This window comes from Harpia harpyja, chromosome 17, assembly GCF_026419915.1.
Source record: "Harpia harpyja isolate bHarHar1 chromosome 17, bHarHar1 primary haplotype, whole genome shotgun sequence".
Lineage (NCBI taxonomy): Eukaryota > Metazoa > Chordata > Aves > Accipitriformes > Accipitridae > Harpia > Harpia harpyja.
In genome coordinates, this window is record NC_068956.1 from 7469431 (window position 1) to 7482170 (window position 12740).

Genomic DNA, 12740 nt, shown 5'->3' on the forward strand with positions numbered 1-12740 from the left:
CTTTTCTGAATGCTGCATACCATGTTTCTTTGAAGCTTTGAGTTTCAAGTCGGTGACAGAGAATATAAAACCTCCAGAAGCAGAAACCATTCCCACTGAGTTGAAGGAGAATTTCTCTCAACAGTTTGATCTTTTAAGACTTTGATGCATAAAAACTTCTGCTTCTATCTCACAAATGTCAGTTGTCCATGGGCAAACATCTTCTTTTTAATAAAGAAGCTCTGAATTTAGACTTCTTTTACTTTCTGGAAGAAAGAAAATTCCAGTAATTTATGGCTCAGTGCCTTTTTTTGTTTTATTTGAGTTTGTGTCAGAGAAAAAAAATACAGTAGTTGGCTCAATTACTAGATAAAGCAAAGAACTTCAATATACTATCTCAGCAGTTCCTTCTATTGACACTTATTGATCATAAGTGTAATTCTGGCTTCTAAAAGGCAACACACATCTAAAAAATTCATCATACTCCATGAAAACAAAAGTGATCAGCTTATGGAACTAGAAGCACGCTGCAGTGGTATAAATTGATTGAAAAAAAAAATAGTAAAAGAATAATGAAAAGCTTTCAATTATGACCAAGTTTAAAAGAGCAGAGACTCCCAAAATATGAATTCATTTTCAGCAATTGTAAACCAAAAGTGTTTTGAGTCAAAAATCATTCTTTCTGTTTATAGGTTCTCACAGTCCAATTTCGACCTTATGTTGGAGGTATTTTTCTCAAAACTCTGTCTACAGGAATGAGTGGGTCATAGGAGTTCCTTATCTATTGCTTTCAGAAAATATGCTTTTCGTTTTTGTGAAGGCAAGATTGAAAATGTGAATTTTAAAAGGTCTTGGGATCTAAAAAGCAAATAAGAGTCTTGGATAGAACAAGGATTAAAATCTTATGTTTTATAACAATCTCATGGTCATAGGAATCTTACTGAACCCATGATTCAAAAATCAGTTACTTCATATGTGACTGAATATGAATGAGTTTATTCGCAGGAGTGCGAGATAGATTTGGACAGCCTTGAGCTCGAATTTCAAGGGTTAATGTTGTACCAAAGGTTATCTTGGTATTTGAGCCTGAGCTGTAGTTAAGAGGAAAGAGGGTTGATGTGAGGAGTGAGTCAAAGGGAAGAAAGTGGTTGTGCCTGCAGGCACATTGCCCTGGTAAGCTGCCTGGACCTGTAGCTGTTTCATTCATTCTTTCTTCTAGGAAACTGGTTTCCAGTCTCTTTCCATTTGTGAAACTACCAAATTTTTTTCCTTAGAAGTGTGGATATTTGAAAGGAGAACTTAAACACGTTGAGAAAAGTACGTCGATTGAGAGTTACCTTTGGCAGACTAATCAGAAAGAACACACGTATCCCCAGCTATCCGAATACCATAGGTTAAAAACTACTGAGGCTGTGCAGTGTTTATCTTTCCCTTGTAAATGTGTCTTTCCTGATATTACTTGAATTACTGATTGTCAGGAGTTTTAGGATTGGGGAAACTGCAGCATTTTTAAGGCATGCTGTGTTGTTCTACCATCACCAGCTACCACAATAGTTAGCCCCATTGGATTTGTTTCCCCCAGCTCTCGAAGTGATTTGGTGTGGGGCAAGGAACATAATACACGTGCTAATGGGAGGAGACAAGAACTGAAATAACTTGCCCTCAGTCATCTAATAAATCAGGGAGAAAGCTTGGAATAGAATAACAATTCCTTCTCGTATTTCTGTGCCTTACAGGCTTCAGTTAAATGCCTACCAGCAAAGGTTTTAAACAAATTAGGTCTGCATTCCCTTCAGTTGTCAACTAACCCACTGTGATGTGCCAAAGGATTATTAATTTAGCTAGGTATATGTAGCAAGAGAGGAACTCTGACGATAAGACCCTTTCTCATGCATATTTTGTTAATAAAAAATAAAATTAAGAAAAATTAAGGGTAAAGATTGCATTCTGATCAGATTTTTAAAAATATTTCTGTGTTTCACTGAAGATGAACCAGAGAGGAGATTTTACAACATCATGCTATTCATGCAAAGCTTGAAAACTGGAATTAAGAAACACCCTGGTATAACTATTGTGTGCAGGTTACCTGAGAAACTCAAAGGAAAGAAGAAATGGACGAGAGGAAACAGAAGCGAGTCCCCACTTGAGAGTTGGCTAGGTAAAGGACACCCTTCCATTTTTGCCCCAGAGCTGACCGTGCTTTGCCTCTGATGAAAAGTCTGAAACCTAAATCCCTCTAGCAGCAGCAGGCACACAGTTGTTGCCTGTTAGTATCTATTTGTAGGTCTAGATTGCTTACTAAGAAGTGAATTGGGAGTGATAATAGGAAAAAAACTAGGGGCTTTTTCAGATTAATGTGAAGAGCTATTCCCAGGAGAGATAATGTTCTTTACAAGTGTGTCATGTGTCTCTAATCCAGCTTGGGCAACTGGCTTTATTTCACCATCATTATATATCAAAACAGAAGTGTGTCTGCTTTGTGATTCACTGCCTAAGTCCCTGTTTGTTAACTTCTGATCTTGTATTAAGCCTATCAGTACCAGGTCTATGTGCATTGCAATGGCATACAGCTTGTTCAGGATGTTATTGTAATTACAGTGCTGCCACAAAACACTGATTCCTATCTGCACTGTTTACAGGCCTCTGACAATGCTATTAGTTCAGTACATAATTTAGTAGTAAGTTAATAAAGAGGCATTCACCCCATTAGGCAAAACATGCTTGCTTTGCAGACAGTCATAAATTAGATCGTCAATAGACTGCTCGCTTTGTCCTGGTTTGTGTTAGGAAGTTTGATCTTATTAACTCTGTTGGTCTGTGTATCTGTGCGTATCATTTTTTGAGTGACTGTGGAATTAAAAAAAAAAGATAGAATTACCACAGGGGAAATAAATGAAAAAAGGCAGGTCACAAAATGAAAATCCGATTTTCATACATTATTTTAAAAGTTGAACATGTCTTACCATGGCTCAAGTTTTAAATTATCAACTTATACATCTTTTCATCCGTGGAATATATTACCATGTAATTCTCTTTGTTGCCTTTACCACTTCACTTTTCTTTAGCTGAATCTTTCATTTTCTCTTTTTTCTATGTGAAGTTTGCATTCCTTATTTGGTATTGCAGAGCCCCAGTGTGTCTTTGAATTTGATTATATTTCTGCTTTTCCTATTTCAAAAATAATTTGGTAGGCTGTAAAAATTCTCTTATGTGGTGCAAGAAAGGAAAGAAAAACTATGTTTTAACAGCTGAATTCTCCGGTAAAGAGAACAGAATTTAATGGGAAGAAAAAGGTACCTCTCTGGCTTGTGGTATTTGAAACTGGTGAATTTTAGGAGCCTCTTTGTAGACAGCAGTGATGGACATTTTTGTAGATGTTTTCTTTTGTAACACAAAGGATCAGTTTCTTCCCCCTATAAGTTTCTGAGCTGCTTTCCACTAATTGAAACCACTGCTTGTGAATAACACTTAAACAAAGTAGCACGTTATTAGGACTTTAGATACACTGCAGTCACTTAATGCCCATTGCCCTAGGTATTTCACGCAATGGTACTGAACTGGTTAACAGGGCTGTCTCCCAAGCGTTCCTTTAGTTCCCATCCTGCCTGAAATTACAATCGCCCCAGAGTGCTGTAGCAGCAGAACAGCACCATGCAGCCAAATCCAAGTGATTATTTCATCAACATGTTTGCACTGCTACTGCAGTTATGAATTTAAATAGCTCAGTGATAATTTATCTGCAGTAAGAAGCCTTCTGTGGTTACATACCTTAGAAATCATCAGCTCTTTATGGAGTCTAGTGTTAGTCAAGGAAGAAATATTTCACAGCTGTTCCTGTACTCGACAGGTGTAATCCTCTGGGATACTGCTGAATTCTTCGTTTCTTTCAATTCCCACCGAACCTGAAAATAAGATTTTGGATTAAAAAGAAACTCACTTAACTGTCATAAAAAAAAAATTAAGTTCCTTATGACCAGCAAAGATCTGGTTCTAAAACTTTTAAGAAAAAGCTTGGTCAACTTTTTGCTTCTGACAGCCAAAACCACTAACACACGTGAGACAGTCTGTTCATACGCTGTCAAAACTCTTGGCTGTGGTCTGAATGAACAATTTGGACTTTCTGACTTTAGCCAAACCATATTTCCTGATAGTACCTCATCATTGTTGTCACATTCCTTACTCCACTTTTACTGCAGATGTGAGAGTGGGGGTTTTAAATTTATTTCCCCATGGCATGTGAGTTTTAATATCGAACTTGCAAGATGTGCGAGTACTTTGTTTGGATGTGTTGCTTACATCATGCCATTCTACATGTTACTCTGAATCATACCATTACAAAAAGCAAGCTTTTTTTTTTCTACTTACCTATTTGCATTCTACTCAAAGTTGCAGCTAGGTCTGTGTTAAGTGTGTAGCCGAATGGTACTGATGCTCTGAAGCTGCTGAAGTTTCTTACTGAACTTGAACTGCATGTTTTCTCCTCCATTTCTTTTAACGCTACAGCTTTGTTTGGAATAGCTATTCTCAATCAAATCAGAGCGGAAGGGAGGGTTTTCTACTTGTTAGTGCAAGCACCTGGGACGTAGGACTGCTTAGTTTTGTTCTCAACTCGCTATGCCTGATCTGTGGCAACAGTTTTCTTCTTTTGTGCTAAAGTTTCCCCATTTGTAAAATGGGTATAGTGATCATTATCTTTGCCTCACGGGGGTTGTTGAGGAGTTTAAAGGAGTTCATATTTGCAAAGCACTTTGAGAGCCCCAGATGAAAAGTGCTTGTAAAAATACTGAATCTGGAATTGCCTTCTGGGTTATCTGTTCTAACTGGTTTTCCTGCACAAACCTGAATACGCTTCAGACAGTGCTACTGTCAGTTGGGAGGATTTTAACCACGGGTGAGGAACAACCGCGTAGCTCGGTGCATTTAGCAGGCAAAGCGTATCTGAGTCCCGAGGAAGCGCCTCGTCCATCCCCAGGCTGGACTCGCCGCGGCCAGGCCGTGGCAGCTGCTCTTCCTCCGGGCTCTGGGCCTCGAAGCCCCCGCATGGCGCTGGAGCCAGCTAAACCGGAGGGCTCGGAGGGTAAGTCCGGGCTGCGAAGCCACCCCTGCCCTCCACCACACCTACAGAGCCTGGCCTGGGGCATCCTCCTCTACCTGCAGCTGGGAGGAGCTTCCCAGCTTCCTGGTGCCTTCAGTCATCTGGGAACTTACAGGGTTTTGTTTTTCTTTCCCCTTTCTTTACCTCAACACCTTCCTCTCACAACACCCCCCAGCTACCTACACCTCCTTTTTCTCGTTCTTCGCCTCTCCGCTGTCCCACTTTGGCCTCTGGCTTCGAAGGGCAGACACGAATACTGGTTCTGTGAGCAGAAGTTTTCCTTCTGGCCACCATTAGAGGCTGCTGCCGGAGCCGCCCGGATCAAGCCGAGCTGCCGAGCGAGGCTGGATGCGCGGGGAGTTGCAGTGCTCGGTTGCTAGCGGGAGTAGTTTCGGAAGGAAAGCGTCGTACATGGCAGTGGCAGGAGAGGAGACGCAGAGAGACTGAGGATAACTGGGGAGGTAGAGAACGGACGGAGGAATGGAAAAATGTGGTAAGAGCGAAGGATACCAAAGCTGGAGATTGAGCCGGAGGAGAAACGCAGAGGGAGGAGAAATGCCGGGTGGGAGAAGCAACTTAATTTGGGGAGGGAGGAATGGAAAAAGGAAATAGTAGTTCCTATAGCTCTCGCGAAAGAGGTTAATAAAGAAAATTTGACCCAAGTTTGAGAGGCTTCTGGAGCCCCTGCCAGCCCCAGGGTCCTGCCCACTCTCTGCACTCCCCCTCCCCTTCCCCTTCCCGCCCCTGCCCACAATTCACCGCCTGCTTCCTCTGCCCTCTCCTCGCTGTCGTGAGCTCGCAATCAAACACATCTAAGCAAAAACGCGGGCTGGTCGGGCCTACCGGCTGATCAGTTGCTAACCGGGCGTTTGGCCAGTGGCTGCTGACCTTATCTGGCAGAGCTACTGGCCTGAATCACCTCACGCTTGTGCCTGGTCTGCACTATTTCAAATCTACTGTTTTTCGTAAAGTTGTACGTGATTTGCAGTAAGTTAAGGTGGGAATCTCAGGTCTGTTAAGTACAAAATGGTCTTTTATGCGTGGAGAATTGTTTTGATTTGTCTTTTATACTGGTGCATCTGGCAAAGGGAAGGGCTCATCCCCAACCCAGCAGCTTTACCATGACGTACATTTGTGTTACATTTGTGTCTCACAGCCCCTAACTCTGCTTGAAGTGGAGGTGACCTATGCTGGGGGGAGAGAAGTCTATCTTACTCAGGGGCATTTTAAAAGGAATGATGTGTGAAGCGAAAGAACATAAACTCTGTACAAAATTACTGTAGGTGTGGCTTACCTAGCAAAAGAGTTAATTTGCCTTGTGTTATGCTAGCCAAGCAATAACTGAAGGCTTGGTGGCACAGAAAATCATTTCATTATAAATGGTTTAGAACAGCTGTACCTCCAAAAGTATTATACAGTGACAGGATATCATTCTGCTTTCAGGATGTTACTGATGAAGAAAAAAAAAACAAAAGAGGGGTCCTCCTGTTGTAGATGTACTTAGAGTTGACTTTTCAAAAAGTTTATGCTTGAGTCTGTGTGGAAGTTGAATGGGTGTCAGCTACTCCTCCCTCAACCCCATATAGCTACACCCTGTGAGATGAGCTACCATTAGCTAATAACTACTTCCCGTTCTCAAAGTGTGTGTAAGGAAATTGTGTATAAGGAGATGTGGCTCTTCTGGGAGGCATTAAAGCAAGTGGGGTTTTGCTTCTCTTCTCAGTCTGCATTGGGTTTGTCTGTGAAGCATCCTTAGCCTCTCTGAATTTTATCAGACACAAAAAGAATGACACTTTTTTGTAGTGGTGGTGTTGGCTCAGTCTTCAAGTAGATATATGAGAAATTTTAACTGGATACATTTTTTTCCTAAGATGAGGATGTAGAGAATGATATTTGGAGTTGATGTGGAATTTACCACAGTTTTTAGCTCCTAGATATTATTGATCATGTTGCATGAGGTCATCATGAGTAAATTTTTAGTAATACCAAGTCAATACCATGCAGTGAGCATTCATATAGTTTCTGAAACTTCAGCTTTTAGATAGCTTCAAATAATAATAATAATAAGGTCAAGTTATTGATTTTGAAATTAGAATTAATTTTGAAATTTTGGTAACAAATTCACTCCTACAGCTAAAAATTGCCTGATATTAATTGCTTATCAAGATGTTTTTGGAAATCAGTCATTTAAAATATAAATGCTTAGTGCATTTGGCAGTAGTAAATTTTTAAAAGTTTCAATATATGTGGTAATTTATTTAAATTACACAGTTTCTTTATTTGACTTGTTAATTGTTTAAATAAGTTATTTTTTAAGTCTCCTTTGCCCTGTGAACGTTTCTTAATGGAGTGCTGGCTGCATCACTGCATAAAAATTTGCTATCTACAAATTTCAGGTCTAAAAAGACTTCAGAATACTATGCTAAAGCTGAGCAAACATTTTTTGATACAAAATGAGGTCCAAATTGCTCTTCAGTGGCAAAGGGAAAAGAGTAAATTGGGGCTTCTTTCATTCACGACAGTAGTGGCAAAATCACCTTCCAGCTCACCTCTGAAGGGAAACCTGCATTCACCATCCTTCTCTCTCTGGGGAACATGAGCCAACATCTTCCAGAGGAGTAATCAGACCATTAAACTGGAGGGACTATGAAATCAACGTATTTTATTCTTTCCTTCCAAAGTTGTTTCACTTCCTCAAAGACAAGTAAATGTTAACTGGGGCAAAGCAACCTTGCAGTGAGCGTGCTGTTTTGAGGGTCAGGTAGAGGTTGTGGACCGGGGTCTCCTCTTTACGGATGTCCTGAGCACTGCTCAGCAGCAATCTTACATGCATCTGCGTTAGTTTCTATTGTTGTTACAATTTCTGTAATATTTTTAAAGATTTCATCAAGTCAAAGCAAGAGGCAGAATTTCTTTCTAGTCTTGTGATTGAGGATGCTTTCCTGAATAATGGGAGATTTTGACTGCAATTTAAGAGCATTAGATTATACAAAGTGCAACAGCTTCAGTGATGGAAACAGAGGTAGTTAAAGTGGTTTTCTAGGAGATGATATTGGATAATAAGACAGCAGATTGTTGTTTTGATTTTTGTTTTCCTGACTTTCTAACCTTTTATTTTATTCAATTTTATTTTAATGCATAATAGAATGAAATTTATTTTTGGCTTGACTGCAAAATTTATTCAGCATAAAACAATGTCATTTTTGTCAAGAAAAAACATAATACAAACAACTTTTTTTTCAGAGTTCAGTTATAAATCTGTAGGTGTTACAGCCAAGAGGCATTCAGATAAACAGAAAGATGGGTGGTGGTGTTTCCGTCTCTGAAATTAAATTAGTGTTACCAGTAGTTCAGCTATATGCCTTTGGCTTGAAGAGTTTGTCTAGCAGGGCTTTTTTTCTTATGATGAAAAATCAGTTATGAGATGTAAGAGATTATGTCCTGTTTCCTAACTACAGGAGAGAAACAGAATGACCAGGGAGCAATATTTGCTGTCTCTTCTAATGAAAGCATTTGGGAACATGAAATAAAACTAATAAGCAGCAGGTTGAAATATCCATAAGGAGATAATTATTTGACTGGTAGCAAAGCTGTGGAATTAATTGACAGAGAATACTGTGGATGTTAAAAGTTTACATGGGTTTTGAAAGCAGTTAAACAAATTTGTGGAAGAAGAATCTTTCCAGGGTTATTAAATGGAAAAAAAAACAAAGGTATCTCTGACTCAGGAAAGTCCAGAGTTGTCAGCAGCTGAAAATGTATTCTGGGTAAATACAGTGTTAACGCTTTTCCTTTACCATCTGGTAAAGGCCACTATTGGAAAGAAACAGCAGGCTAGACGGACCCTTGGTCTGGATTATCATCATATATCATATCGTATAGCTTTTATCTTCTAGGCAACCAAATGCCTTACTCCACACATTTTAGCTCGGATCTTCCCTACAGTGTGACCATTCAGGCAATAGGGGCAGCAGTGATTCCAATTAGGCAAAGGGTTTGATTTCTGGGTAGGGATGTGGTCGGTAAGGTTCAGCTGGGTAGCTCTGGCACAAGCCTCATTGATGGCCGTCTTGCCTTGCTGCCTAGTTGTGTGTCTCTGCAGCAATCCTGCTGCCAGGGCCCAAGGTCTCTGATTTTAATCTGTGGGAGAGGTTTTTGCGCTACAGGGTTGTGACTGTTCTTTTCTATTTTTATTCCTGTTGGTAGCAATTAATGGGCCCCCTCTTGAAATCAATCACTGCATGGCAGGTTGTGCAGGAACTCGAGCTAGTGCTAAATGAGCTCAACATTGCAGAGCTGCATTAATATGGCCTTTTACCTGTGGTAATTGGCTGTAGACATATGGAAAATATTGATCCAGGTGTATTTCCATGCTAGATCTACTCTGTCAGTGTCCGAGCTGGCTTGGATATCTCTGCATGGGATTTCACTGTGCCAATTTGATGTAGTATGAGCTGTCTTTGGGGTCAGACTCGCTTGGATTCTCGATATTAGCTTGGTGGGTATTTTCAACCGAGAGGTGTATATAAAGACTCCCAAACAAACAGACACCCTGTGATAAAGGCACACTGCTTAAAGGGATAAAAGGATCTGTTCAGTGTGGCAGAAAGGGTTAACTGAAGGAGAGCCCCAGCCTTGCCCCAGGAAGTTCTCTGAACTAGGCTAGAATGCAGAAATGATCCAAAGTATTTTAAACAACAGATAAACCGCTTTTTAGCCAAGTTTGTGCCTGGAATGAAGTCTTACAGCTGAGTTTAAGACCTTTAAGAAAAAAAAAAAGGGGGGGCAAAAAAAAAAAGGCGCAAATGCTGATGTGTCTTCTATTGAAACTGTGTGAATAGGAACATATTCAAGCTTCTAAATATATTTTCTTCTAACAGTCTAAAGGCTGCAGGGACTTTTCCATTCCTAATTATATAGTGCAGTATGCTGTTTCTGACTTGCAACTTCAAAAATAGAAATTAGAGTCATAAGTGAAATGTAGAGAGAGGGGTAAGGAGATGCTGTGTATGATAAGGAGCTGCTCCACTAGTATTTTTACTATATTGTTACCAGTCACTTGTGTTTTAAATTCAATTACTATTATGCTGACCCTTTAATACATTGACATTTCCTTAAGATGGCTGTTGTTTTAAAAAAAATCCATGAGTAACTAAAGCAGTAGTGAAGGACAATAAATGTAAATGTCTTTTGACATTTCAGTGGCTGTGCTGGTTGTGTCTCAGATCTCAGGAAGGTCATGTCATTAACAGGATATGGAAACACACAGTCATTTCAGGCAATAACACATTCTGAAATTCAGAAGTAGTTTCTGAAATCTGAATTATTCCCTGACAATTTGGGCTCCAGTCTCTGTTCTGGAACCGAAATAAAACTCAAAGTCCTCTGGTAGCACACCTGCAAGTCACGCTGGTGTGACCTTAAGCCCTCCTGGATGTGATCTGAAATTTTTGACTGCATTACAGTAGGCATTTTTACATCCTAAACCATCACTGGATTCCTCATATGCAAAGGAGGAATTTCCTTTGTCCTTTTTCCTTTCTCATGCAACCTTCCGGAGAACAAGGACTAGGACTTTGTGCTAGTGGGTCCTGGATGTGGGAATTGGAAAAGTGACTGAGATACCGCACCGATCCGGAGGGACTGAGCTGGATCCACATGCGCAGGCTTTTTCTGCTGCTCCTCTGCTTCTTTTGCATTCTGCCATTTAGGCAGGAACACACTAGAGATCGACTTTCACTTGGAAAGAATAGGTGGCTCTTTTCTATACCAAAAACCCTGCAAAAATTGAACAGTGAACTGTGGGGGTAACAACGCAATTTCAGGTCGCCCTCCAAAACCTTATGCTGGCAGCTGTGGGCTGAAGGCTGGTGGTATGCTGAAGGACAGACTGGGTTTCCATTATGTTGTAGTAAAATCTACACATACCCTTAAATCAAAACCATTTGTAAGATTTTTTTATTTCAGTCTCTGGGCTGAAAATCATTCCAGTTACTGGTATGAATTGTGAGGCTGCAGAAGCACAGCACTAGGCTTAAACGAGCACACCCTGGTTTTCGGCAAGACTTGTTAGCTCAGCCGTGCTCCAGCCTTCAGACTCCCAATGGCCAACACACCGAAACTGGTTTGTCAGTGCAGGTGGAGAAAGCATCCGTCTGGGTGTACTTACTTACAGCAATGCTGCGCGAGAGTTTAGTTCCCGTCTTTGCACACACGCAAATGCACACACAGCGCAACCTTTGTGCATGGTGGAAGTGTTTGCCCTTCATCTCTCACTTCTGAAGACTGGTTACAAGCTAAAGGCAGGGAGCTGCTTTTGTTGGTTATCTATTATTTATGCTGAGCATGCCTAGAGGCTGCACTGAGGGTTAGTCCCTGTTTGAGATGAGCCAAGAAGGTGTAGGCTCTCCTCTGGAAAGTTTATTTAGACTGTAAACAGGAGACAAAGGAAGTGGGACGCAGGTGGGGTTTTAATCCTCTATTTGAAGATCATGAAAAAAAGAAGTTAAGTGACCTGCTCAAGGTTGCACAGGAAGAGTTGGGGTGGCACCAGGCCAGCATTTTGGGGGAAAAAATTATATTTTTTTCAATTTATTTCATTGTAATAGATTAATGTCACTTGCTAAAGGATTCAGAGGATTGAAGGATTATTTTTTTTCTCTCAGGAATGAAACACTGTGGTTTTAGTCCTTATTTACTTTCCTTAGAACCAAAGACAATCCTGCTCTTGCTAGAAGCAAGTGCCTTCATCTTAAATACAGTTGGGTTACCATTTTACTGTACCAATATTTGCATTTATATTTAAATCAAAATCACTCCTAAGATTTCAGGTTTTTGTTAAGTTCAGCTCAAATTCTGCTGTGTCATTCATAAATTATTCTCCGCCCCAAAATCATAACTTTTATCAAGTGTTATTTTCAGTCAGTACCCATTCTGTGAGATACTTGGAATTTCATTATAAAGCATGTAAGTGTCAAATTTTGTGTTAGGATTGGCTGGTACCTTCATCAGACATTTTCATAAGCACTAGATCCTATCTAGCTTCCAGAAATAGCCAGAAATTTTCTTCTACTGCTAAGTTTTATCTTTCTGTTTTTAAAATAGACATAGCAGTAGTTTTATACTACTTTACAGTGTCAGAAAGGGTCCTGAGGGTATATGTGAATTTGCTACAGAAATTGGATCTTGTGTCTAAGGATCATTGTACCTAAGGAAACAGTATGCCCGATGGTACATATATATTATTGGCATTTAGTTTTAGCTCTGTATTCTGCAATTGGAAAGACAGATTTGAAGACTGCTGTAGTAAATTTGAGATCCTTTATTCTGAATTCTTAGTTGAAATAAAAAAAAAATAATGCTTTATTCCTCTTGGAAAGACATTATATTGGCCAGTACCAATAATTACATTTTTTGCCCCTATATGCTGTGAATTTCACTTACTACGGGATCGGAAGGGTGCATATAGAATTAAAAAAAAAGTAGGGGAGAGAGAGTCAGTCATCCTGAACTAATGGGCTAGAATGATTCTCCTAGGGTCAGATAATATATTTATATTATTATTCACTGACCTCTTGAAGAAAGGATAATTCTTAGTCCTTTCAGCTTGTCACCTATAAGCACCTTAAAATGCTATGTTCTTGTAACTTCTGGAAGAAAGCAAGCA

General features: G+C 40.0%; 1 protein-coding gene across 33 annotated transcripts in view; it reads left to right on the top strand.

Moving 5' to 3' along the window:
- The window catches only part of DLG2 (discs large MAGUK scaffold protein 2), a 1027713-nt gene that overhangs the window by 679659 nt on the left and 335314 nt on the right, over window positions 1-12740 (top strand). Inside the window, exon 1 of one of the 33 annotated variants that reach the window (XM_052812341.1) lies at window positions 5393-5567. The exons of the other annotated variants lie outside the window; for them this stretch is intronic. Coding sequence (XP_052668301.1) covers window positions 5563-5567 — 5 coding nt within the window. The 5' untranslated portion in view covers window positions 5393-5562. Of the gene's footprint in view, window positions 1-5392; window positions 5568-12740 lie in introns of those variants that run through there. 33 annotated transcript variants of the gene reach the window in all.